The 26,944-nt window shown below is 38.0% G+C and overlaps 6 protein-coding genes across 6 annotated transcripts; 4 read left to right on the top strand and 2 right to left on the bottom strand.

Annotated features, from left to right (window-relative positions):
- Positions 1-1,010: 1,010 nt before the first annotated feature.
- Positions 1,011-6,011, top strand: LOC147297405 (alpha 1,4-glycosyltransferase family protein). Its single transcript, XM_086246598.1, has 5 exons — positions 1,011-2,471; positions 2,556-2,705; positions 3,568-3,702; positions 4,364-4,558; positions 5,349-6,011. Exons 1-5 carry the CDS (start codon positions 1,099-1,101, stop codon positions 5,533-5,535), a joined length of 2,040 nt encoding a protein of 679 aa, XP_086102724.1. The 5' UTR covers positions 1,011-1,098; the 3' UTR covers positions 5,536-6,011.
- Positions 6,012-6,369: 358 nt separating this feature from the next.
- On the bottom strand, positions 6,370-7,776 carry EXL7 (EXORDIUM like 7). Its single transcript, XM_086254682.1, has one exon. The coding sequence runs from the start codon at positions 7,699-7,701 to the stop codon at positions 6,688-6,690; it is 1,014 nt and encodes a 337-aa protein (XP_086110808.1). The 5' UTR covers positions 7,702-7,776; the 3' UTR covers positions 6,370-6,687.
- Positions 7,777-11,780: 4,004 nt separating this feature from the next.
- LOC147297403 (Pentatricopeptide repeat (PPR-like) superfamily protein) lies at positions 11,781-14,493 on the top strand. The gene has a single exon (XM_086229120.1). The coding sequence runs from the start codon at positions 11,807-11,809 to the stop codon at positions 13,919-13,921; it is 2,115 nt and encodes a 704-aa protein (XP_086085246.1). The 5' UTR covers positions 11,781-11,806; the 3' UTR covers positions 13,922-14,493.
- A 515-nt stretch (positions 14,494-15,008) lies between these two features.
- On the top strand, positions 15,009-17,500 carry LOC147297402 (uncharacterized). The gene is made up of 6 exons (XM_086229396.1): positions 15,009-15,152; positions 15,650-15,873; positions 15,955-16,131; positions 16,230-16,454; positions 16,543-16,671; positions 16,966-17,500. Exons 1-6 carry the CDS (start codon positions 15,062-15,064, stop codon positions 17,197-17,199), a joined length of 1,080 nt encoding a protein of 359 aa, XP_086085522.1. The 5' UTR covers positions 15,009-15,061; the 3' UTR covers positions 17,200-17,500.
- Positions 17,501-17,569: 69 nt separating this feature from the next.
- LOC147297401 (cytochrome C oxidase biogenesis Cmc1-like protein) lies at positions 17,570-18,724 on the bottom strand. The gene has a single exon (XM_086229397.1). The coding sequence runs from the start codon at positions 18,063-18,065 to the stop codon at positions 17,760-17,762; it is 306 nt and encodes a 101-aa protein (XP_086085523.1). The 5' UTR covers positions 18,066-18,724; the 3' UTR covers positions 17,570-17,759.
- Positions 18,725-20,257: 1,533 nt separating this feature from the next.
- LOC147297400 (protein NARROW LEAF 1-like) lies at positions 20,258-26,445 on the top strand. The gene is made up of 6 exons (XM_086257497.1): positions 20,258-20,607; positions 21,734-22,234; positions 22,629-22,772; positions 23,345-23,585; positions 24,410-24,910; positions 25,478-26,445. The coding sequence occupies exons 2-6, from the start codon at positions 21,746-21,748 to the stop codon at positions 25,909-25,911; spliced, it is 1,809 nt and encodes a 602-aa protein (XP_086113623.1). The 5' UTR covers positions 20,258-20,607; positions 21,734-21,745; the 3' UTR covers positions 25,912-26,445.
- Positions 26,446-26,944: the final 499 nt, after the last annotated feature.

Below are 26,944 nucleotides of genomic sequence, written 5' to 3'. Positions count from 1 at the left end.
TTGAGAGGCTTTTTGCATCTGTATGTTGTTGTCTGTGTTCCTAACCTTTATTCATATAAATATGGAAAATGCTTTCGTTTTGGTTTTTGGTAACAACAATTGGCTTCGTCAGGACGCAGTACTTCCAAATCATGATGAGGTAAACTGTGATGGAAATGTGCAAGTGCAATGAACTTCCATGAAATGCTGGTCTTTTTAAACCATTTTTTTTTAACTTCCATATGCAAATGTGCAAGGCTACTCATAAATCCATTTGTTGGTCCACCTCAAACTAGAGCTATGGCAGGAACAAAATTCCATCCCTATGTTAATAATGACCACATATCTAATCTTTTTGTTTTTGGTCAAATCCAACCAAAACTCTCATCCCTATGTTATTATGTTATGTATAGGAATAGGACATAAAAAACGACCATCTGTTGTGAAGTTTAAATACCCACCATCTTATTTTGAGAAGATTTTATCTTTATCTATTGAATAAATTGTTCACTTTTGAGTGCTCAAATGCACTTCCTGTTGCTGTTGAGCAACAAGAGCATGTGTAACGTTCGACTAAAAGTTAAAGTGGGAAATTTTTTTTTGTTATGTTAAAGGGAATCGAACTTTAGACTTATCTTAATCCTAAAACATTATCCCACTCACCCTCACCACTTGGGTTAAAAGTTGGAATTCTTTCTTTTCCTTGAGAAAATGGAGACTTAAATATCAATTTGCAATAATGATTAAACCACAAAACAGAATATAAAAGAGAGAAATTTTTTGATTTCTTGGCAGCAAAGAGGAAATAGGGAGAGAAATTATTACACAAATGAAAATCGTACCTGGATTTTGGGCTAGTTTATTGGCCATTTTGTTCGGTTATTTGGGCTTTAGTCCCCCAGGCCCATATCAACCAAAAAAATAAAAAATCGTATCTGAATTTTGACTGTATTACTGTAAATGAGTAACTGAGTAAGTTATTTACTTTCCATTAAAAGAAGTAAGAATCACTCTCTTGTCTCCTCCTTCCCTCCTACCTCACTCACCTGAATCTCTCTGTGCCCACTCCCCGATGACAGTTACACCCAATTATCGCAACCCCAAAACGGACCCGCCAAAATGCTAAGAAGCATTCGCTCCCGCCGTTCCCACCGACCCCGTTACGGCGTTTACATCTGCGCCGTTATCTCCGCTCTTCTCCTTCTACTCTCCGTCTCTCTCCTCTACACCCGCCTCTCTCACTCCCAATCCCAACACTTCCACTTCCGCCGTCAAAATCCAAATGCCGACGTGTCGCTCACCACCAACCCCCTCATCTCCGACGACGCCAACGACGTCGTCTCCATCGACAACCCCACCGAGGATAAGATCGACGAGCTCGACGACGTCGTCGCGGAAGAGACCTCCAAAGATGAGGAATTGTATGACGAGGAGGATCAACAATCAGATATTTCGCAGTCTAGGGTTTCTGGATATTTCTTCGATCATGTGAGTGGGGTTATTAGGAGGGGTTTCAAGAAGCGTAAGATTGAGGATTGGGACGAGGACTACAGTGGGTTTACTGTGGGACTAAGCGCACTGGATAAGAGTAAGGTCGCGTTTGGATCCGACGATGTGCCTGTGGATATGGAGGTGAGGAGGAGGATGAGTGAGGTTGTGGGCATTGAGGACGCGCTTTTGTTGAAGGTGGGTCGGAGAGTTTCGCCGCTGAGAGATGGTTGGGGGGAGTGGTTTGATAAGAAAGGTGATTTTTTGAGGAGGGATAGGATGTTTAAGTCTAATTTTGAGGTGTTGAACCCTCTACACAATCCAATGCTCCAAGACCCTGATGGTGTTGGCGTCTCTGGGTTGACGAGGGGCGATAAGGTGTTGCAGAAGTGGTGGTTGAATCACTTTAAGAAGGTCCCATTTCTTGGGAAGAAGCCGTTGGGAGTTTCTGGTGAGGGTAGGAGAAAGAAGAGTGGCAGTGGAGGTGGTGTTGTGAATTTAAGTGAGATAGGAGTAGGAACAGAATTGAGGAGTGAGATTAAGAGAGACGAGGGTAAGACTTTGGATGAAAATGAGAGTGATGCCAGTAAGGCTTTGAATTCAAATGAAAATGGAAAATCAAGCATTGATAGGAATTCATCCTATACGAGTAATGAGAGTAACACAGCAATAGGGAAAACTGTCGAACAAATTAGTGAATCGGTTCAAATGGGTGGCTTTAAGAATGAGTTTTCAGGTCTTATATATGCGGATGGCAAGAGATGGGGTTACTATCCCGATTTGCATCCTTATTTATCATTTTCGGATTTTATGGATGCTTTTTTCAGTAAAGGGAAATGTGATATGAGGGTGTTTATGGTGTGGAATTCTCCGCCTTGGATGTATAGTGTTCGACACCAGCGGGGGCTTGAGAGTTTACTCTCCCATCATCGAGATGCCTGTGTTGTAGTGTTGTCTGAGACAATTGAGCTTGATTTCTTTAAGGATAACTTTGTAAAGGATGGGTACTTTCTCAAACTCAACTTATTTTGATACATTTGTTTGTTTGATCATCTACATTGTGTACTGAGGCAATTCTTTTTCGGTAGTTATAAAGTTGCTGTTGCTATGCCAAATCTTGATGAAATACTAAAAGATACGCCGACCCATATATTTGCTTCAGCCTGGTTCGAATGGAGAAAGACAAAGTATTATGCTACTCATTTCAGTGAGCTTGTCCGCCTTGCTGCTCTCTACAAGTAAGCTTGTTTAGTTGCATTGAAATCTTTATATTGGAGTAGTGAGTTTTATGACTCCAATTGGGACAAAAATATTGATAATCATGCTTATCGTAATGCTGAAGAGAATGGGTTACGTTTTTCGATTGGTTCCAATATTGGTAAACATGCACAGAAGTTATCTACAGTCATAGATCTAGAACTTCTATTGGCATGCTTATCATACCGTTGAAGAAAATTTATGAGTAATCAATGTTCTTGGAAAGGTCACTATTAATTCTTTTTGCAGTGCTAATGCTGGAAATTGGGCCACACTGCATTAAGTTGCTTTTGTGAAAGGAGTTTCAGCCTTAATCTTCTTTGAATTGTATTTAATTTTTTCCCAAGAGGCTAAGTTTTATTTTTTATTTTTTTGTATTTCAACTAAGCTTTGTTCTATTGTTGCAATTTCTTCCCCGTATTTTTGGTGTGTGGAGGAAAAATATGAAGTACGTTTCTCCAAGACTTAATTCTTCCAAATTATCCTGAATATTCATTTTCCTTGCTCCTTTTCACTTTCAGCAAAACTTGTTTAACAAATAAATGAGCTCTAGGGATTTTGTATGTGCTTGAGCCATTGAGTTTTATGGTCGTGTGCATATCTTAGATTCAGAAGTTTCCATTCATGTGCCAAACTTGACCTTTTTTCTTTCTCTAAAATAAGTATGGTCATTAACATACTTTCTGATATGATCCAGTTATTACGTATTTTGTATTGGATCCAGATGCAGAAATTTGTAAGCTACCTTGAATAGGATGGTGCAGTAAATGTAACTTTAGCATTCTTCTTTTGAGTGTAAATGTATCTCTAACTTAAATCATGTGTTTTCTATTTTATTTCCAGATATGGTGGAATATACCTTGATTCTGATATCATAGTTCTGAAACCATTATCTTCACTTGAAAATTCTGTTGGTAAAGAGGATCGACTTGCAGGAAGTTCTTTGAATGGTGCTGTAATGGCATTTAGAAGGAACAGGTACTAACATCACTTCATTACTAATAGTGGGAATCAAAATACTATTTCAGGTGAAATCATTTTGAAATAATGTATGCATCATTAAACTTTTATGAAACGGTTCTTTTTCCTTTTTGGGATATGTAAATGTGATTTTATATGGATAAATTGTCTAGAGTTTTCTCTTACTCCCGCCCTTTCTTCTCATTTATCCAATTGGTTTAGGATTTCATAAACAGGTACCACTATTACTGTCTACGATTTCTTTTTGGACATTGTAGAACTGATAAATTTTTCTATCAGCTGGGGAAGATAGATATCACAGGCCCTAGGGATCAGCAGGATTGTTTAAGAGAATTAATTTGTGTGTACTGGGTTACATGTTTGTGTGCATTTAGTTGCTATGTGTCTTATACTCTTGTGTGTCTCAAAATTGTTTTGAACTGCAAAACCCTTATTAAAGAAACGCTGGAGAAAGAGAGTCTAAGTTGAATGTTAGCAGATTCACATGAGAAATTGGGAAATTGAGTTATTTTGAAATTTTGAGTGGGATTGATGTCTGTCCATTTATCAGATGTTCTATGTACAAATTTGAGTGGCACTGATGAGGAAAATATTTAAATTAATGTATTGAATTGTATGAAAATTTTGGATTTGAGAATTGCTTTTCTTTTCCATGCAGTCCCTTCATAATGGAGTGCTTGAAAGAGTTTTATATGACATATGATGATACTCGTTTGAGATGGAATGGGGCTGATCTTTTGACACGAGTTGCAAGAAGGTTTTTGAGCGTTCGTACTATATCATTCAGACAGCTGGAGCTGAAAGTGCAACCTTCTTTCATCTTTTTCCCAATTGCTCCTCAGAATATCTCAAGGTAATCTTCTGATTTCTTACTCTCATATGTCTTGGTATACCGTATGGTACACTTTAATACAAATGTTTTCTGGAGCATGCGTCCCATTTTTTCTTTTTCATATAATGTCTTTGTGTTCTTATCTTGTCATTTTTACAACAATTACCCCTATTAGGAATCACCTTTTTATAAGAGCCAAAAATCTCTGAAACATGGATGGGGAGTTGGAAGGGGTTTGTTTAAAGAAGGTCAATAACAGTAAAACATGCAAAGCTACTATTCTGAAACTAATATAGCTAGCTCAGAATGCACGCTTTCCACCCAATTTTTGAATTAAAAGCACCTTCCTTAGCCTGATCTCCAATCTAGCTGACAGGGGAATCACACGGTCACAAATGGTCTGGAACTTCATTATTTCTTTTTCATAGAAGATAGGCAAAAGTCAAAAGTTTTGAGGTTAATTTTTTAATTTTTATCAGTGGTTAATGCTCAATAATTTACACAAGGTCAGGTAGGTTGTGCGAGTTGTGATTATGATTGAATTGGCTTTGACCAAAACAGATCACAAGTGTGAATTGTCTTTTTACTCACTGATGGCATGCACGTTAGGGCAGGCTTGCACATGCATCAAGCATGACTATTTGTATGCACACACTTAATAAGTTGCCCTGATTCCTTTAGACATTTTCATCACTTCCACATGCCTGGTAGGCAAAGGCTGTGATCTAAACAGTTTATACTCTGGAAAAATCAAATATTCTTCAATCTTTCGTGCTATTGTATGACTTTTTCACAATTGATGAAAAAACAGATACTTTACTGCACCGACAACCGAGACTGAGAAAGCTCAACAAGATGCTCTGTTCAGAAAGATTCTAAATGAGTCGATGACATTCCATTTTTGGAACAGCTTGACATCTGCTCTCATTCCAGAGCCAGAGAGCCTTGCTACCAAGCTTATTGACCACCCTTGTATCCGATGTTCTGATGTGTTGTGAATTCACATGATTTCTCTGTTTGGTCAATAGTGAAGGTCTAGACAACATCCAAGCCTATCAAGTATTCACCTCTGGCTGATGTTTGTAAGATAGGTGTTGACCTGTATTGGTGATCTGACTTTAGTTTGGGAATATGAAAGCACAAGCCGATTCTTGTAGATGTAAGGTCGTGTATCTTCTTTGTAAGCTCAGGTTGTTGAAAAAAATAGGGTTTTTCTTTCTGAAATGCTGGTACCAGATCCGTTGTAACTTGGAAAATCTTTTTTACTCTAGTTAGTTGCTTAGGTGGCTCTTGTTGTTTAATCATTAGTGTATACCATTCTTCTCAGTATAGAGTTTCTCTGGTTAAAGGTTTTGAATGCAACATTTGTTCATTATATTTGCTCGGCAAATATTTCCACCTATATTGAAGGTGAAGAGATTATTTGTACTATTGTCAACATCGAAATATAGAAAGATGTCTTATTCTTTATTAATTTCTCCTTGACTCTCTCTCTCTCTCTCTCTCTCTCTCTCTCTCTCTCTCTCACACACACACACACATTAGTACAATGGCGAGAAATTAGAATGAATCTGTGATATTAGATCTTTTGTAAATTATCAGTTTGACTTTTAAGTTCTTAGAAATATGGTCCATGAGCCTTGGCTCAAATGGCATGGGATGGATATTGGATGGAGTGAGGGTAGAGATCCTAGGTTCAAATCTTTGTGCAAGTACAAAAGGACTTAAAATAGGATCAGTTTGAGATCTGTGCAGGGGAGGATTATATATGATTCTCTCTTTTGGGCGATCCATCGATATGAAATGAGCTAAAATAAACAAACCTTGTTTATATTTATGGTCATGCAATGCAAATAGTGCCTTTACACGGGGTACTGCATTCTACAACCATGAAGCATACAAAAGAAAGAGTAGCTACAGATTGAACAAGCAAAGCATAAAAAAGGTTTAGTCTCCATGAAAACCGCATTAATTCCCAACAAATCAAGCAGGCTATACCTTCAGCACTGGGCCAGCCTAGATACATCTGATTACATGTCCTCCCCTCCAGTGACCCAGTCTGTCTTTTCTTTTTGAGATATTCAAGAGTGAGAGGTAGTGAGAAACAGATCATTCATTGGCAATTATGCATAAGCAGTTGAGCACACTTCCTAGTCCATAGCATTGGGACCAAAGCATCTTCCTTTCACAGGGTTCCATATCCATTGCACCAGGAACTTCCTTCCTTTCACCCCATTTACATTATACCCATTTCCCCATTTGTCCCTGGACACTACACCAACGTACCCACCACCCCCACCAGTCCCATAAACACCCATACACAAATCTGCTATTTCAGTGGGTGCAGTTGGGTCATCACCTGCATACCATGCATTCACAAGTGGGTTACTTGACACTTCTGCTAGCTCATGAGCTATCACACTGATCATTCCATCAGCACCCGCATCCCCATTCGGTGCACGCATTATGTTGTTGCCTCCATTCGTGCCCGGCGGTGGCCTGCCTGAGTACTTAGGCCAAGCAAATGGGTAAGCACACATGCCCGGACACTGAGTCCCACTGTAACCAACCCAGGCATAAGGCATAGTGACACCAACAATGGTTGGGAAGGTGAAGTAGTGAAAACCACACACTGCCCTGCAGAAATCTTGAACTCGAACATCAAAAGAGGTGAGGACTAAGTAGAGGCCATTGTTGGGATTGAGAGGTAAAGCTCTAGGATGTGAAGTGACAGCATTTTTGATGATGGATTGAATTGATAAACGACTGAGATAATCTCCATGAGAGTAAGCAGAGTCATAGAACTCTCCAGAGAGAGAAATGCTCCCAGTGATGTTTGATCCAGTTTGATCAGTGTAGAGCCTCACAGTGCTCCACCAGTCAGCAACAGAAGGGTAAGGGGCAGGTGAAGAGAGGGAATAGAGGAAGTCTCTAATTGTGGATTGGTGGGTTGGGTTCCAATGGCCATACCAAATTATGTAAAGGTTGATAGGAGAAGAAGCAAGGACAGGACCCATGTGGTACTGAAGGTCCACTAAATCAGAAGACCCCTCATAGTTTTTGGCCTGGTTGAATTGTCTGCTTTGGCTCCATGAAAGAGCCAGAGTAGCAGAGAAAAGAAAGCAAGAAAGCAAGAAGAAATTGCAATACAGCTTTTGCATCATCTTGTTTTTAATGCTCTTGGTGTTTGTGGGTGGTGACAGTGGAACTTCTTATAGAGAGAAACCAACGGAAGTAAAGGGGGTGGGTGAGATTCTTCTTTATAATTTGGTTGTGGTGGGCATTGGTTTGCATGTTTGCATAATTCCAAGTCCATGTCTACTTTTTAATGATAACTGTGTTTGTTCCCCTCCTCCTTCTAATTCTTTAATATTCTTGTCCTACATATTAGAATAAAGGTGCTATGCTAACCAACCTTTAAATGTATAATTGTTCCATCCTACACTTGGATTAGGAGATTGGGATCATACAAGGAACAGTTTGTTTATCCCAAAAACAGTTATATGACAAGTTTTTATATCTAATTCTCTCTCTGTCTCTCTCTCTCTCTTAGATTTTTCTTTTCCTCTGCCACCTCTCGTCAATTCTCAAGTTTAAAATGCCTAGATACTCATGAAATGCTAGTTAATTGTTCCTTCCAGGTAATATAATACTCTGTATTCTGAAAAACTTGGTTATTTTCAAACTTCAGAACTTTTTTTAATGGAAAACTTATGCTTCAGTAGTTGGCCACACACACACTCACATATATATATATATATATGTATTTTATTTAACTTTATCATATTTCTCCCATATAAACAAAGATTAGGAGTTCTTAAAAAACGTCACATACGATGTGTTGTCATTTTGTGTTTTGATAATAAGCAGTTTGATTAACTTCCAATGACTAATAAATTGTGTTACCTTTGAAACAATGCACCTCAATGATTATTCATATTATTAGAAGAATAAACATAACAGATAGCATTTTGTTAAATTTACATCATTCAGAATTTTTTTATATTGCCAGTTATCCTGAAGTCCCACACGGTTTGTTCTCAATAGAGCTGTGATGTTATATATATATTCTCTTTATTAAAAGTTAAAACATTCACCAAACTGTGATGAGGATAAGGTGTGGTTATCAGAAAGAAGAAGAAAAATGATGAGGGTCAAAACCAAGTGTTAAAGTGAATGATGGGTGTACCCTGTAGTAAAAGCAAGCATGTGATGCCTTTTTCCAAAATTTTCTCCCTTTTACACTACACCCTTTTCCTTTTGCAAGATCATTGACTATCTATGTTTCTTTGGGCATTGATTAATGTATCAAATGCATCAAATAGTGCTGCACAGGCAACTTATTTCTCATAATTAAAATTTCCATAGAGGAAGAGTCAAGGAGCAACGTGTGGAACCAGAAAAATATAGGTAACTTGAACTTATGGTAACCTATGGTGTTGGACTGTTTGCTAGTCTAAGATTCAGAAAGATGTGGGTCAAGTAGGTTTGTTTTCATTAATATATATGTGGGTTGACATGATCTCTCAAAATATCAAAGGTTCATGTCACTGTTGGCCATTGTAGTTTTTCTTCATGGAAAAATATCTTGCAAACATGGAAAGGTGGGAGTTCCATGTGATGGTTTAAGTCATATTCAACTCTCAGCCCTTAAAAATAGGGATGGATTGGATTCCTAAAGAAAGCTTAAAAAGAAAGAACTGTCTGTTGCTGGCTTGCTGCCACCTAATCATCATAAAGACCCTCCATTTCCAATTGGGTGAAAAAGGCCAATGCTTTTCAGGTACCCTTAATTGGTTGGCTTAGTTCATGCCTTACAGTTTTTCATGGACTATTAGAATAGAAGGTTGAAATTACATTTTTACTGCAGAAGGTTTATTGATCTGAATAGCACAGTGCATTTGGCTGTGTCCATGAGAAAAAAGAACTGGCAAATTGAATTATATAATTTCTTTTTATAATGGTAAATCAATCTATTTTGTGAGTAAAATACTGCAGGCAAATCATGTGTTCCACCAAGTTTTTCTGTTCATCTGATTTTAAAAAGGGCATCACAGAAGAAAGTAGAGAAAACAATATGAAACATTGTCAAGTGAAATAACAAATAGCAACCAATTTATAAATTTCACATGAAACTCTTTTTCTTTGAAATAGCAAATGCCAACCTATGTAGTATGTACCATAAAAGAATGGAGCAGAAACAAGAACAGCATAAAACAAAAATCTAATTGCATCTGTGGCTGTTCAGTGCAGAAAATAATTAAACATTTAAGTGCACCCAAAGAGAATATTAAATTAATATGAACATAGCTGAGTTCTTTGTCTGTTTCAGTATATCTAGAAATGGTGGTTAGAAAGATCTTGGAAGATCAATTACTTCTAAATTAATCCCAACTTCACCGATCAGGTGATTCAACAATGTGTCAAGTACTACAAACTATTCATTGTTAATGATAGGTGCAATGTACTTTGGAAAATTTTGAAGTTCACATGCAAAATAAAGTGAAGCAATGCCTCAAGTGATTTTAGAAGATCTTTCAACATAGTAATAACATATCTAGAGATACTAATACAACAAAACCAAGTTAATATTTTGTGTGTGTGTGTGTGTGTGACTTAGGTTTTGAAGTTCTGACAATTCTTTTCTTCCATAAGAATCTAATAACTTAAACATGCTGTCTACACAATGCTTAAGAATTATTGATGAAAATCACGAGTAACCATCATCTGGATAATTTTTTCAATGTAACCGATACACCGCGTAGCAGTGTAACCAATTCAATATGTAGGATCTTATTGGATGATATATTTATATTAGTAGTATATAATATTAATAACATTCACCTATATTATGACACATATACTGATTACACTATATGACAGTGCATCGGTTACACCAAAAAATTTCTCCATCATTTGAACCCATACAAGGTGTGTGACTACTTTTTTTTGGCCACTAAGGTGTGATTACTTGATTGCTTACAAATAATTAATGGGGAATTCTAGCATACCCAATTATTTTCTTTTTTTACCCAACATATATTTTGCACATGAATGGACTATTTTGTTCCACTATGAAATGACTATTAAGGACAAATGATATTTAAACAAAAAAACCTCAATTTTCTCTCCATACCCAACATATCATATCATCAACCTCCCTTCCTCACAAACTTACCTTCAACCTTACTCTCATAATTAAAATCCAAACCCTAAACTAATTTGTGTTTCCATATCATCCAATCAAGGTTGTTTTGACAAATGGAGAGTCCAATCGTTGTTTGGGAGCCTTCAAAAGAGGGTTTATGTGCAAATTTTTTCATTTTATGAACACCATGAATGAATTTGGGTTCGCGCTTCATTCGGTGGACCAAGGCCGAATATTTGCATTATATTTGGTAGGTGTCTGTCGAACATTTGCATTATATTAGGTAGGTGCCCACCGAATAATAATAGAATATTCGGCATGTGCCTACCGAATAGTGCATAAATGTCTAAAATTATCACACAACCCTCGTTCAGTGGGCACCTGCCGAACATACTATCATTATTCAGTGGACACCTGTTGAATATAATGCAAATGTTTGGCAGACATTTGCCAAACATAATACAAATATTCAGTCCTAGTCTGCCGAATGAAGCGTAAACCCAGATTCATTCATGAAGACAAAAATTAATTTTTGTGTGTTCATGGAACAAGATGGTGGGCTATTTTGGGTGGGATGTTGCACGTGAGATCTACTAGCGCAGCGGTGAAGGTGGGTCATCTTGAGGGGGCGGCGGGAGTGGTGGGTGAAGCTTGGATGTTCGGTGGGAATGTATTGGCTGGATATGTTGGGTATGTGAATAAGTTGGTTAAGGAAATAAAATATAAAAGAGTGGGTTGAGTATTATTAATAAGGGTATGATAGTAATTTGGGTTGGATAAAATGAGAAAATATTAATTTTAAAAAAGTAATGGTTAGGTAAATTGAGAAGTTGGGTAAAATAAGAAAATTTTTGAGTATGTTTAGAATTTCCCATAATTAATTGAAAGTTCATTAAGGCCTGACTGCCTGAGAGTATTTTTCTTTTCGTTTTGGGGAGTGAGTCTGATAGCACTTCTCATTTCGGCCCAGACCAGACCAGCCCAAACAAACATGACCATTATTCGGCCCATTTAGCCCATACTTCCCAACAAAAAAAAACCTGAAACCATGATGTTTGGCATACATTACACCAATCGAACTGAGAAACCCTCTATAAACCTTCTCATTGTTTCTCACTTTGATGGTCTCTCTTCGAATTCTCAGAACTCATGGACTCCAACAGAAACTATTGTCACCTACTTCAACCGCCATTTCTCTCTCCTCCACCCTCTTCTCTCTCAGAACACTCTCTTCCTGCACTCACTATGACGAACCAGACTCTACCACCACCTCTTCTTCCGAATCACAGTCTCTTGTCCGATCAATCTGTTTATTGGTATGTCAATCCTACACCCCACAAACCAATTTCAGATTATCACCGCCCAAGCTCAATCTTGATTTCAATGCCGATTCTTTGACCCATGAACAAGCCATTTCCGTTGTTGCTTCACTGGCTGATGAGGTTGGTTCCATGGTGGCCTTGAGTTTCTTTCACTGGGCAATTGGGTTTCCCAAGTTTCGCTATTTCATGCGGCTTTATATATTTTGCGCAATGTCGTTGTTTGGTAATGGTAATTTGGAGAGAGCCCATGAAGTGGTTCAATGTATGGTGAGGAGTTTTGCTGAGATTGAGAGGTTAAAAGAGGCTGTCGATATGGTCTTTGAGATGCAAAACCAAGGTCTTGTGTTGAGTACTCGGACATTGAATTGTGTTCTTGGGATTGCATGTGACATGGGTTTGGCTGAGTATGCAGAGAACGTGTTTGAGGAAATGTGCGAGAGAGGGGTGTCTCCTGAATCTTTAAGCTATAAGTCTATGGTTGTTGGGTATTGTAGGAACGGTAGCGTTTTGGAGGCAGATAAGTGGTTGAGTAAGATGCTTGAGAGAGGCTTTGTTTTGGACAATGCTACGTTTACTTTGATTATAAGTACGTTTTGTGAAAAGGGTTTTGTAAGTCGAGCGTCTTGGTATTTTGATAAGATGGTTCGGATGGGTGTGAAGCCAAATTTGATTAATTTCACATCTTTGATTCATGGATTGTGTAAGAGGGGCAGCATTAAGCAAGCATTTGAAATGTTGGAGGAAATGGTTAGGAAAGGTTGGAAACCTAATGTGTATACGCATACAGCATTGATCAATGGGCTATGCAAGAAAGGTTGGACTGAAAGGGCATTTAGACTGTTTCTTAAGCTTGTCCGGAGTGACAATTACAAGCCAAATGTGCATACGTATACTGCTATGATCAGTGGATATTGCGAAGAGGACAAAATGAGCCGTGCAGTGATGTTATTCGGCAGAATGAAAGAACAAGGATTAGTTCCTAACACCAATACGTATACTACTCTCATTTATGGGCATTGTAAAGCTGGGAATTTTGGGAGAGCATATGAGTTAATGGATATAATGGGTAACGAAGGATTCGCTCCTAATACCTGCACATACAATGCAGTTATTGACAGTCTCTGTAAGAAGGGGAGTGTTCAAGAAGCATATAAACTGATTAAGAAGGGCTTTCACCAAGGATTGCAAGCTGACAGAGTCACGTATACCATTTTCATATCTGAGCACTGCAAACGAGCTGATCTGAAGGGAGCCCTGGTGTTTTTTAATAAGATGGTCAAGGTTGGATTGCAGCCTGATATACATTCATACACTACATTGATTGCTGCATTCTGTAGGCAAAAGAAAATGAAAGAAAGCGAGAAACTTTTTGAGCTATCTGTACAGGATGGCTTGATTCCTACCAAGGAAACCTATACATCCATGATATGTGGGTACTGTCGGGATGGAAATATTGCCTTGGCTGTAAAGTTTTTCCATAGGATGGGAGACCATGGTTGTGTCCCCGATAGTTTTACCTATGGTGCTCTAATAAGTGGGCTCTGCAAGGAGCACAAGTTGGATGAGGCTCGTAGGTTATACGATTCCATGATAGACAAGGGGCTGTCGCCCTGTGAAGTTACTAGGTTGACGTTAGCTTACGAGTATTGCAAAAAAGATGACTCTGCCACTGCTATGGGTATCTTGGAAAGGCTAGAAAAGAAGCTCTGGATTCGCACAGTTAATACATTGGTCAGGAAGCTTTGTAGTGAGAAGAAAGTGGGCATAGCAGCATTGTTCTTTCATAAATTAGTGGATAAGGACCAGACTGTTGATCGCGTGACATTGGCAGCATTCATGACTGCATGCTCGGAGAGCAACAAGTATGCCCTTGTTTCAGACTTGACTGAGAGGATCTCCAAAGGAATTGGCTAGCAGCCGAAATATACTGAAAATGGCTGAATTGATTGGCTCTCAAAATTTGGGGTTCTTCAAAAGTTGGACTGCTGCAGCAGGCCACAAGACGATCTTCAAAGGAGTTGAGTTCTTGTGTCTCTTCCACTGGTGATGGCAGAGTCGTTATGCGATGTCCATTTGTAACTGAAAAGCTTGGAGAGCAACCAGCAAGCTAAGCCCATGATTCTTCTTGTGCTTTGAGGAGCTTTGTTGCTGTGTACCATTGTAACTTAAAACTGAAATTTGAGAACAACAATCAAAAAGTGTTCCAACTGTACTGAATAATTGAAGTGGATCTTCCTGCCATGCAATCTTGTTGGATATCTCTTGATGAGTTAAGTTGGTGATGAAGAGGTTGTTTTTTACTTTGTATTCTTGTAATGCGATCTTGCAGAAATGGTTTGAAAGAAGTCCACATAATCAGCAGTAGCTATCTTTTTTGCAATTTTATCTTGGTCCTGTGTACATAACAATATGAGAAAAGCTGTTGGGCAATTAATCCTTCCCAAGGTTTTATCTACACAAATATGCAGAACTCACAATTTGTAATCTCAAATTAAGAATCTAAGTGCCACTTTTTAATCTATGGTGAACAAAAACACTAAAATCTACTTCACCAAATGGCTCCCTCTTCTCCGAGAGAGAGAGAGAGAGAGAGAGAGAGAGAGAGAGAGAGAGAGACTAGATTTCAACGAAAATATTATCCACAGCCACAATTACCTTCTGGTAATAAAGTTAATTGCTCTCTTAACTACCCGTTTCAGAGCCGCCCACGTGCCATGCACGCGTGATCCAACCAAACTCCAAAGGACCAAAACAGATACATGCATCTGGGTCAGTGACTCAGAGAATGCGCATGAAATACAAATCAATAATGCTATTTGTCTCACATTTTTTTTTCCATATTTGTATTCCACTTGATGTGTCATTACTTTACTGGAAGGGTATTTCCTTTTTCTTTTTTAAGTTTTATTTTTTAATTTGTAGTGTCCAATGTATGAATGCCATGTAAGATGGTATGCAATTGTGGTATAAAAATGTAGTAAGTGTAGCATTACTGTATACAAATAAAAAGCAATAGAACAGAAACAGGGTCATAATGACGTAACCTGATGACTGATGACCCTTTTCTGTTTAAGACACTCTGCAACGCTGGGTCTGACTGACCGAACAAGAACATCTCCTTTACTCTTCCTCAGGTCCCTTCAAGGTAGAATCATTTACTATTGGATTTATATTATCTGAATTCTAATTTCTTGTTTGATGCTTGATTACAGTATGTGGCTCGTATTATTTCTTGGATTGATTCATTTGGTGATTGTGAATTGTTGAATATCTGTTAAATTAATCAAGTGGGTAAGAAACTAAGAATTGTTAAAATAGATTATCGGGTAACCACCCAGAAAAAGAAGAAGAGTATGGTTTAAGTTTCATCCAACTGTCCATTAGTCCGAGCTCAAAGGGTGAAAATTTCTTCTAGTCAAGGTTTGAAATTTCTTGGTAAATGTAGTTATAGCTGAATTGGAGAAGCTGTTACTAAAATTTCATCAATAGATTGTGTGTGTGTGTGTGTGTTGGGGAAAATTTTAGTCTTTAAGAAGTGTTACTTATAGCATAGAAGATGGTGACATTAATTTCATTGAACTCAAATATAATTAACCAAATGATAGGAAGTAAAACTAATTTCTGTATGTATTGATTCTTCAGCACACTATAACATGGCTCGATCTGCACTGGATGAGACCTCACAATCTGGTGCATTTGTGAGAACTGCTTCCGAATTTCGTAACTTTATTTCACGGGACCCAAATTCGCAATTTCCGGCAGAATCTGGAAGATATCATCTGTATATATCATATGCTTGCCCTTGGGCTTCCAGGTGCCTTGCATACTTGAAAATTAAAGGACTTGACAAAGCCATCAGCTTTACGGTATTTTGCATATTAAGTTTTTCCTTGTTAGACTCACATTGTAATAGCCAAATTAATCTTGTCTATTTGTTTGTTGCTCAGTCGGTCAAACCCAAATGGGAAAGAACAAAAGAGAGTGATGAGCATATGGGGTGGGTTTTTCCTGCTTCTGATACAGAGGTAGCAGGAGCTGAACCTGACCCTTTGAATGGAGCAAAAAGTATTAGAGAACTTTATGAGATTGCCAGTACAAAGTACACCGGAAAGTACACAGTCCCAGTATGTTTACTCTTATTAAGTGGCCTTTCCATGTTTCTTAATTTCCTTCTTTCTTTTCATTTTGCTTTTGTTATTGATGGACCTGTTTACTTTGATAGGTTCTATGGGATAAAAAACTCACAACAATTGTCAGCAACGAGAGTTCAGAGATTATTCGCATGTTTAATACTGAATTTAACGACATAGCAGAAAATGCGGCTTTGGACTTATACCCTCATCACTTGCAATCCCAAATTGATCAGACTAATGAATGGATATATGACAAGATAAATAATGGTGTTTATAAATGTGGGTTCGCGAAGAAGCAAGAGCCTTATAATGAGGTACATATTGCATGCTGTAATTAGTTTGATTGAGGAAGTTCGGGTGTTTACATTTTTTCTCATACACATTTGATCTTTCTTTCCTCAGGCTGTGAAACAGTTGTATGAAGCTTTGGACAAATGCGAGGAGATACTAAGCAAGCAACGATACTTGTGTGGAAACACACTGTCTGAAGCAGATATTCGGTTGTTTGTCACTCTTATAAGATTTGATGAGGTACTAATATTTGTTTCTCAAGCAAAGGATTTATGCCTGTCATTAAATTAAGCCAATCTACTGAGAATTCTCAGTCTAATATATATGAACACATACTGTTTCAAGAGAATCAAGACCCACAATACATCCATATAGATGCAAGATTTTGTTTTTAATCACATCCAAAGCATATCAAATTTTGTTTACATCCTATTTTTGGGTTTATGCTTTGTTGAGCATGAAGTTTTTTGCATTTTCTTCTGCAGTCACATGCTTCCACTGTTTTAACAGCCCAAGTTTTTGGCATGGTGACAGGTTTACGTAGTCCACTTCAAGTGCAACAAGAAGCTACTCAGAGAATACCCAAATGTGTTTAACTACACAAAAGACATTTTCCAAGTTCCTGGAATGAGCCGCACAGTCAACATAGATCACATAAAGCAACACTACTATGGAAGCCATCCCTCTATCAATCCATTTGGGATAATTCCTAGCGGCCCAGATATTGACTTTTCTTCTCCTCATGACAGAGACAGGTTTTCTACATAGCTTGTATAAACTGCAGAGCACAAACTAAACTTATCATGTGTGTCTTGTGGTTGTGTGGTTGTGTGTTTGTATTTTTCTTTTTTCTGCTGTTGTGTGTTTGTATATGAGATGAGCATCTCAAAAGTTCTATGTGTGATGCTCTTTCTGGAGACGTTACGTTATCAGACTGTTAACTACCTTCTTCACTCCGATGTAATCTTAAATAATGCAATCCTTATGGAGAGTCTAAGGAGCAAAATCAGTTTTTAAAAGAGTATTATTTTCACGTAATGGATAGAATTTGAAGCATTTTGTTTGGGTAGTTGTTTGTTATTGTTCTGCTCATTCTCTATGTTGTGTTGGTATATTCAAAACTGCACCATTTTACTTTATTATTATTTTTAAAAGAAATACAAAATACCGAACCCAAAACTGCTCATTTTGGCCACCATCAGTAGCAAAAAACATTACAGAAAATCCTGTCAGCTGGGGGTTGTCCTTAGATTACACTGATTAGTAACAAAATCAAACCTAAATTTACAAATTGACGATAACGATTCCAATAAAAATGACATTTGTTTCTATTCTGCATTTGCGTGGAGTTGGTGTTGATGCGAGGAGAGGCAAAGCGAGAGCGAGAGCTGAGCCTGCTGGCACTGAGTGCGCTTCAGACCCGTTCCGCCACTCCCACACAGGCTCCGAACCGCCTCCCACTCCTCCGGGCACGCCACCGACACCAAGCACTCGGCCAGCCCGCGGTTCAGGTGCCGGCACGCCGCCTCCCGCGCCCGACCCGCCGCCGGGACCCGCCGGTGGCACTCCATCAGCGCGCGCTGCAGCCGATCGCATTCTCCGAACTCCGTCGCCCGTTCCTTCGCTGCCGACATCGACGCTTTTTCGTTTGATCGTCTTCTGCTGCGTTTTCTTTTGGTTGTGGATTGGGGAGGTCGGACTCTGGACCGACTCTGGAGTTTCGGTTCGAATGCGACGCTCTGGAATCGTGCCACGTCAGCGCTTTGAAATGTAAGTGTTTTGTTGTAGCCTTGTAGGCTAGTAGGTGAAGTGGCCCACTGGGCTCTTCACTTTTAATTTTTCCAAGTTGTGTGTGGTAGGCCGTAGGCCTAATCATCCTCAGACCCAAAAAGAAAAAAGAGAAAAGAGAAAAAAAAATATTCTTCTTTGAGGAATATTGTGGATAATGCCCATCTTATGGCTTTGTTCAAACTGAAAAATTATTAATAATGTAGATTAGCCATCAAATTAAAGAAGAAAAATCTGAGTTAGTTTGAGCGCTAAAAGATAATGAAAAATGGATTAAAATTAAGATAGATAAAGAGTTCGATCTCTGTAAAAGTTTTATGAACTTTCTCTTTAGTCTTACCAGGAAGCTCCACTCAAAATTATATCCCATGCCAAGGCCCAAGGCCGAAGGAAGGGAAGGAAGCAAGGATTACATTTGTGAGAGCACCTTTCTTATATCTCATGGTTGGGATATGCTTCCACCCACTGATAGTCCCATCGAGCAAATTTGAGGCTGCAGCCTTTCTCTTCATAAGGGAAAGATGTATCATCCATAGACTGATAGACCACAAGAGCTCTTTTTTTTTGGTTTTGTTTTTACTTCTGTCTTTTTTTCTTTGTGGCTGATAATGAAGGCGGCTTTTCAAGGACTTGAGTCAATTTTTGAAACAGGACTCAGGAGACTGGCCAGCCTATTATGAAAAAACAAAAGACAAGAAAAAGGAAGAAAGAGAAAATTTTTATAAGGAGTAGGAGTGTAGGACCAAAGGACACTTGTGTGAGTGCTCCTACAAAATCAAAATTCCTTTTTAAAAGAATCATATATATCATTGTGGTGGAGCCCATATTGTGGACAGTGATCCAATAATTGCCTTGTGGAAATTTTCCTAAGGATGACTCTAGTAGGAGCTTTTTGATTCCTCTCTCTTCCTTCTCCCCTCGTGAACAGTACCTCATGCTTGTGATGGGCAATTTATGATTGTTAAGTGTAGAGTACAAATATATACATGACAAAAGAGGTTACATATCCAAAGAGTACAATCTTCCAACTAAAAGGGCCTGAACAATAGTCTTTGCAGGCTAAAAGTGATTGCTAGCTTGTTGGTTTCTTCATCTTAATTTGAAATACATAACTAGGATATCAAATTGTATCACAATATCTTGAAAGTACTATGGTTATTTTAACGCTCATATAATCTTAATTTTGGCGTGAATAATTAAATATGAGTAGACTGATTATTATCATTATATGATAATTGAAAGATGTATCATGTATGAAGAAGATAATGTGGGGGAAAAAAGGTGAAGATAATGCAAGGGATATCTGATTGGATGGAGAGAGAGAGAGAGGGAGGGGGGGAGAATTTAGATTCTAGAAAGACAATTCTCTTTAGCAAGGTCTACTATTGAGATAGCCTTTGTGAAGGAAAATAATGGAGGTAGCACATGATGTATGAGAGAGAGAGAGAGAGAGAGAGAGAGAGAGAGAGAGAGAGAGAGAGAGAGATTGGGGAAGGCTTTGAGAAGTGTCACTATTGAGATAACACCCATTAGAGCATAGAAGTAATAATATTATATGAGAGGGACATAAGGGTTTGTCTCCAACTCCCTCCCTCATGCCCCACATCTAATCATTCCCTATTGTATTTTTATCAACCTTTAATTAACTATAACTTAAAAAAACAAAAAGGCAAATGCATTAAGAAACCAGATGAATTAAGCAAATAGCTAAACTCTATTATAGACTTATAGTTACAATTACTAAAGAGAACGCAAGAAGAAAATAAAAGAAATTCACTCACTCTACTACCCCAACCCAGTAGCTAAGATAGGGATTGAATTATTAGGGGTGAAGAGTGTGCTACTTTTGGGGAGCAAATATGGATGGGGCCCTATTCCCCACCACCAAATTAATATATCAATAGGATCCAAGAAAATCAATTTTCCTCTCTGCTCATCTCTCCACCATTAAATTTTTCCCACCAAGAAATGTGATGAGGTGCAAAAAGGAAAGAAAAAGAGAAATAAATGAAAGGAAAAAGGGTGCTATAAACAAATACTACTAAATGGTTCTATGTATTATTATAAAACAATACCAGATACTAGATATTATATGGTCTCTCTGTTAAGTCCAAAGTCCAAAGTCCAAACTATAGAAAGACCTCATTCTTTAAAGCTCTCTTTCTAAATATAGCTGTTCTACTCTCACTTTTCTTCTTTTTGCACACATACAATACTAAATTACTAATCTTTGTGCTGGATGGTTATTAGATTATCTGATGAAGTGCTCATGTTTTATAATCATGATCTTCTAGATGATGGGTGTGCGGGAAGATCTTTACTAGGGCATGAAAGTCTTCAAGGGGCTTTGTTTTGAGCCCTCCATCACAGCTCCACCATTGCTTATCAGTGAGTTCTCTCTGAATATGCCTTCAACTTCTTTCTGCACAAGATGTGAATTTGGGGTGTTGTGCTTTCTGGGTTCTGGGTTTGCACAGATGTGAATTTTCGGTTTTGTGCTTTCTGGGTTCAGTATCTTCTTCCAGTATGAACAATCTTTGACCGTTTTGCTCATTTAAGGTCTATCTACTTAATAATGGCCAAAAAAAAAAGAAGGTCTATCTACTTAATGAAATGGGTATATGGGTTTGCTCTCTCTCTCTCTCTCTCTCTCTCTCTCTCTCTCTCTCTCTCTCTCTCTCTCTCTCTCTCTCTCCTGCTTTTAGCAAGCAGCTAATCCCATTTGTCCCTTTTGTGCTTTAATTCTGTTCTTTGTATGTTATTTCTGCATGAGAAAGGGGATGCTTTTTTTATTGCGTATATATGGGTATTCATTAATTTCCTTGAAGTTCCAGACTTTATGTGGGCTTCATGTCTTCAGATACCTTTTGAAGAATTTGCTATCCCTCTTGAGCTTTAAAGCAGAGTGAGGCGCTCATTATTTATTAAATTTTCTTTTTTTCTGGTTTTCTGGATGCATTTTCAAATATGATAGTTGCTAAGACTTGAATTTCATAGTTTGTCTTGGCATGCTTGACATAATTAAATGTATGGAATTTTCACTAATTTAAGAAATGACAGCTTATATTAGCATTTCCTTCGAGACAAGAGGTTAGAGAGCTTATGTGTTCTCTCCGTAGACTGTCAAAAGAGGTTCCCTTATTTATATTCAACATTCCACCTTTCTCTTAGAATTTTGATTCAGATTAGACTGATTCATTTTTCTTTATGAACTTGTATAGTTCTCCATCATGCTAACATTTTCATATTTTTTGTTTAGTTATCTCATAGTAGTCTTTTATCTTTCCTTTCTTTCCCGTTCTCTATATCTTTTTTGTCTTCTTTTTTTGGGTCAGATATATCTTCCTTGTCTGTTTTTTTACTTTTTACTTTTATTTATTGTGTCTCTAAACCTCTAAGTGTCTTTAAAGACTGAACAAGAAGAAGAAAGAATTTTTAGGTTATATTTTTAGATTTGGTGCTTGTTAACTATAAATATGGATATTTTTAGAGATGTTGAATTTATATCATGTAGGAGAGCTGGAAGATGGAAAGAACCAGATTAGATTTAAGATTTCATCACTCTGGATCAACACAGACCGAGGAGTCTGCTCTAGATTTGGAAAGGAATTACTGCAGTCATCCTAATCTGCCTTCGTCAAGTCCACCTGCCCTCCAGCCTTTTGCATCAAGTGGTCAACACTCTGAGACTGCCTACTTCTCATGGCCTACGTTGAGTCGGTTAAATGATGCAGCGGAAGATAGGGCAAACTATTTTGGTAACCTTCAGAAGGGTGTTCTTCCTGAAACCTTGGGACAGTTGCCATCAGGTCTGCAGGCTACAACCTTGCTTGAGCTGATGACCATTAGGGCATTCCATAGCAAGATCTTGCGTCGGTTTAGTCTTGGCACGGCAATTGGGTTTCGGATTCGAAAGGGTGTCTTAACAGATATTCCAGCCATTCTTGTCTTTGTTGCCCGTAAAGCTCACAGGCAATGGCTCAGCCGTGTGCAGTATCTACCTGCTGCCCTTGAGGTGGAAAATTTCAGTGTCTTTTTGCTATACTTTGATTTTTAGATTTCACATTATATATTTTGCTATATTTAAGGTTAGTTACATATTATTTATTTAATCATAGGTAAATTAATCTATTTTTTCACATCAATCATGTTGCTGGTCAGAATGATAAGATTTGTTTACTTTTCTATTGGTTGAACAAATGCAATTTTGTAAATTGGTTGAGAATCGTTAAACTATTGACTTGTTAAAAACTTGTAAGTTCTTTTAAGAAGAAAATAATTGTCAGGATTTTTTTTTTTATGAGATGGGTGTCAGGATATTAAATGCTTTATTATTCTAATTGCTTATTTTGATCTTTGACTAGGTTCTTGTTTTGTTTGGTTTCTGCATTTAAAAAAAAATGGTGCAGGGGCCAGGAGGTGTATGGTGTGATGTGGATGTTGTGGAATTTTCCTACTATGGTTCTCCGGCTCCAACTCCTAAAGAGCAGCTGTACACAGAGCTCGCAGATGGCTTGAGGGGAAGTGATCCATGCATTGGTTCTGGTTCCCAGGTATTTTCTTATGAAAATTGCTGTCATCTTCTGCAGTAAAAGTTCTGTTGTATTCAAACTAATGGCATGCATGTATAAAGAAAACTTTTATAGAATTTAACCAATTTAAAATTGTAAACTAAAATTAATTCAATCTGACGCAATCCAATAATCCACTGTAATTCAAAATAACAATCATTTGAAAAGGTGTCAGATGTCTTTTGTTTTTTAAGAGTTAAATGTTTTAAATAAATTTAATGAAGGTCATGCCTTGTTACAAATTTCTCAAACTTACGGGGAATATCAACTACTAAAGAATGTCGAAGCGGGAGGTCTTGAGTTCATACCCCTACCACTGCAACCTCTCAATTTATGTTGAATTTCATGTGTTGCACTCTCTAGTGCTAGGGAGGAACAATAGCTGCCCTACACCCCTACAGTTTAAGCTTTTAGGAGTTTCTGGAATAGTGGTAAACTAACAAAACTTATCATGCCCTAAACCTCAAATTTGTTGATGGGACCTATCTATACACTGAGTTATTTATTTTTCAACTGGTTGCTAAAATCATCTAATCTGTTTTTTGCTTGTTTAGGTTGCAAGCCAGGAGACTTATGGAACTCTGGGTGCTATTGTTAAAAGCAGAACAGGAAACCGACAGGTTGGTTTTCTCACAAATCGGCATGTGGCAGTTGATTTGGACTATCCAAACCAGAAAATGTTTCACCCTTTGCCCCCAAGCCTTGGACCTGGGGTGTATCTTGGTGCTGTGGAGAGGGCAACATCTTTTATTACAGATGATCTTTGGTATGGCATCTTTGCTGGAACAAACCCAGGTAATGCAATTCCAAATTTGGGTCATCAGTAAAGCTTACATGCATCTAAGGTGGCAAATAGTCAACAGTTCTTATTTATGAGCTTGAAAGTGTTTCTAGAAGATAGGGGAAAAAAGGACACTAGGAGCTTGCTTGATTTAGGACAACCATTTTGTGAATACAAATGGGATTACTTTGTTTGATGTTTACATGTATGTATCATGTGCGTTGCACTCGCAAAATAGCCCAATAGTTTTCTGTCGCAATACTTTAGCTTGTGTCTGCATCGTCTAAGAAACTAAAAACAGTCAACTGATCAGTATCAGGAACGCACAACTTGGTACAAAAGTTTAAGGCAGAACTTCATCCGTTTTATAAATAAATGTATAACTGCAATATGTTAAGCCCCCATTATCATTGCTTTCTCAATGATTACAAGATACTAAAAACAGACAACTAATGTTTAGCTTAAGAAGGCACAGATTGGCTCAAAAAATATAAGGCACGGCATACTTTGGTTCTGGTTGGTGTGCAAACAGTGAGCTGGTTCTACATTGATGAATGTTTACCAACTTGAGGTGGTTAAGTTTAAAACTTTGGATAAATTATCTTCCTTGGTCTTTTCACCCTGTGCTGATTTAGCCTTGTTAAGCTTATTTTCCAGTTAAGAAATATCCTTGATTTCTTTGGTTGATTTCCCCAACAGTTGAGTTGAATTTGAGTAGCACTCTGGAGTAAGATAATTATAGTTTCTCATTTGTCTTTAACTTCACACTTGTGCTAATGGGTTTCTCATTGTGTTCTGACCCCCGACACATGCCCATTACGATTTGGTGCCCCTGCAGAAACATTTGTGCGAGCTGATGGTGCCTTCATTCCTTTTTCCGAAGATTTCAACATGAAAAATGTAACTACAACTGTAAGAGGTGTAGGTGAGATTGGTGATGTCAACATCATAGACTTGCAGTCTCCAATCAACAGTCTCATTGGAAGGCAAGTGACAAAAGTTGGGCGAAGTTCGGGCTTAACTACTGGGACCATCATGGCGTATGCCCTAGAGTACAATGATGAAAAAGGGATTTGTTTCTTTACCGATTTTCTTGTTGTTGGTGAGAATCAACAGAGTTTCGATCTTGAAGGTGATAGTGGAAGCCTCATTCTATTAACTGGTCAGAATGGGGAGAAGCCACGACCGGTTGGGATCATTTGGGGTGGGACAGCTAACCGTGGTCGCTTGAAATTAAAAGTTGGCCAACCACCTGAAAATTGGACTAGTGGAGTTGATCTTGGGCGCCTTCTTGACCTCCTTGAGCTTGATCTGGTAACAACCAATGAAGGGCTTCAAGGTTTGTGCTTCTGAACCAGCCAATTGATTTTTCCCTCTTAATTGGTTCTGATATTTTTGTTCTGCCACAACTAAGGTGCTACTACTACTACCACTCATGTTTTATGTCTTCATGGTTACTTGTGAGCAAATTTGCTTCATGACTTTCCAAGATATCAGCACAATAAGCAGTATTCATTTCATATAATCATGAAGAGCAAATTTGCTTCATGATTATTTTAAGGATGTTCTTGTATTCATTTCATATATAAATTTATATTCATTTCTTATCAAAACAGTAAAAATGATCAAGATATAGATTTGTAGATTTTATGGTAGTAAAGTGGTCAAATGCTAAGGGCAAAATAACAGAAACAGTTATTTAGCATGCATGCTCCCCCACCTGGTGGGGCCCCAAAAAAAAGGGGAAAGGCTACAGTTGTGAAAAAAGCTACCTCATCATTAAGTCTTAAATCTTCTTTGTGTGTATTCTTAGAAAAAAAAGGGGATGGAATGCTATGTTTTTGCTGACAGATGGCTTTGTCCAGCATATTTTCCTGACTCATCTGCTAATTTATTGTTAACACAGCTGCAATCCAAGAGCAACGAAATGCTTCAGCAGCTGGGATTGATTCCACAGTTGGAGAGTCATCCCCAGCTGTCCGGGCTCCATCTAAAGATAAGCTAGAAGATAGCTTTGGACCTCTCAGTTTGAATCTTCAGCAAATTCCGTTTGAAGGTGAGTCCTGTCAGGGACAGAGTCGACCATTCATGCATAGTGACTTTCACATAGAAAATGGTGTTGAAACTGCTCTGAATGTAGAACACCAGTTCATTTCGAGTTTCGCCAGCGGATCTCCAGTGAATCAAAGCATTCAAGAGGAAAAACCAGTATCAAAAAACCTTTCAGCATTCCGGAGTGGCTCTGATGAAGAGATTTCTGTTTCATTGCAGTTAGGTGAGCCTGAACCAAAGAGAAGAAAAAACTGCAACTCTCTCTTTAGCACTAAAGGACCCAAATGAAGTAGGAACGAGTCAATTGAGTCTCTTTTCTTGGAGTAACTGTCATTACAAGGGGCTGCTTCATTTTGGCAAGCCAGGACTCCAAATGCTCAATTACACTTTATTTCAAAGTGTGAAACTGCAATGAACAACCTTGTGTCACAATCTCCTCCTGCATCAGTTGCTATATTCTTTCTGGGATATCTTGGTAAGGGTAAAAAAGTATAGGTTATATATGTGGAGCACACAATGTTTTATAGAGATGTTTAGGTGGTATCCAGTGTTCATTTTTCTTTGATTAGTATCACTTGGTGAAAGTCCTTATAGCATAAGCACTCTGAAGTGGGAGGAGTATAAGCAGCTTTTGGAATCCCACAGTATGTAAAATGTTATTTTTGGCAAGCCACGTTGGGTTGTTCAGAGCCCAATTGAAGGCCTCTTTTTGATGGTAGAAAAGAAGGGAGCAAGGTGGAGTACACCATCTGTATAAGTCTGTGAACTCACATTGTGGCTATATTTGTAAATGCCGCTTCAATTAAGATATTCTCTACCATATCTTATTTGTTTGCCATGTGGATTTATCTTTTTCTTTCAAAAAATTTTGAATACCCTGGAAACTAAAATCCCTCGGTGTTAATTCATACAATGGCATATGCACTTATGTAGTTATGTCATCTTCACACAAAGTATGGCACAATTTGACCTTTAGATTAATATGTTTCCGATGGCTAAGATTATGTTTGACATGATGTGGGTTATTAGTTTTTTTATTTTTTATTAACACACTTTTAAAAATGTGAAAATTAATACTTATGGGGATACCAACTTTTTAGTCCCTTTGAGGCTTTGAATACTGAGGTGATTTGATTTTTGGTTGTCTCACGTGAATGACACATCCAGATGTCTTGCATGTGACGGTCACGTGCCATTTGGATGGTCAAAATTGTGACCGTGTAATTAGGTTGGTAAAGGCAATTTGTTAGGCCATCAGTTAGTCATTAGCTGGTGGCGATAAAGATTAAAGTCTGACAACAATCGGGTTTTAACTCAATCA

Source organism: Dryas octopetala, chromosome 1, assembly GCF_963921425.1.
Source record: "Dryas octopetala chromosome 1, drDryOcto1.1, whole genome shotgun sequence".
NCBI classification, from domain to species: domain Eukaryota; kingdom Viridiplantae; phylum Streptophyta; class Magnoliopsida; order Rosales; family Rosaceae; genus Dryas; species Dryas octopetala.
This window is presented reverse-complemented; position numbering and strand designations above follow the sequence as displayed.

Bases quoted from the DNA above. Each gene is read 5' to 3' on its own strand.
- LOC147297405 (XM_086246598.1), top strand. From the start codon at position 1,099: ATGCTAAGAAGCATTCGCTCCCGCCGTTCCCACCGACCCCGTTACGGC. The intron at 2,706-3,567 runs GTAAGCTTGTTT...TTTTATTTCCAG, and splicing joins CGCCTTGCTGCTCTCTACAA to ATATGGTGGAATATACCTTG. The intron at 4,559-5,348 runs GTAATCTTCTGA...ATGAAAAAACAG, and splicing joins GCTCCTCAGAATATCTCAAG to ATACTTTACTGCACCGACAA.
- LOC147297401 (XM_086229397.1), bottom strand. From the start codon at position 18,065: ATGTCGGCAGCGAAGGAACGGGCGACGGAGTTCGGAGAATGCGATCGG.
- LOC147297402 (XM_086229396.1), top strand. From the start codon at position 15,062: ATGACCCTTTTCTGTTTAAGACACTCTGCAACGCTGGGTCTGACTGAC. The intron at 15,874-15,954 runs GTATTTTGCATA...TTTGTTGCTCAG, and splicing joins ACAAAGCCATCAGCTTTACG to TCGGTCAAACCCAAATGGGA. The intron at 16,672-16,965 runs GTACTAATATTT...GCATGGTGACAG, and splicing joins CTCTTATAAGATTTGATGAG to GTTTACGTAGTCCACTTCAA.
- LOC147297403 (XM_086229120.1), top strand. From the start codon at position 11,807: ATGGTCTCTCTTCGAATTCTCAGAACTCATGGACTCCAACAGAAACTA.
- EXL7 (XM_086254682.1), bottom strand. From the start codon at position 7,701: ATGATGCAAAAGCTGTATTGCAATTTCTTCTTGCTTTCTTGCTTTCTT.
- LOC147297400 (XM_086257497.1), top strand. From the start codon at position 21,746: ATGGAAAGAACCAGATTAGATTTAAGATTTCATCACTCTGGATCAACA. The intron at 22,773-23,344 runs GTATTTTCTTAT...TTGCTTGTTTAG, and splicing joins GCATTGGTTCTGGTTCCCAG to GTTGCAAGCCAGGAGACTTA. The intron at 24,911-25,477 runs GTTTGTGCTTCT...TTGTTAACACAG, and splicing joins AACCAATGAAGGGCTTCAAG to CTGCAATCCAAGAGCAACGA.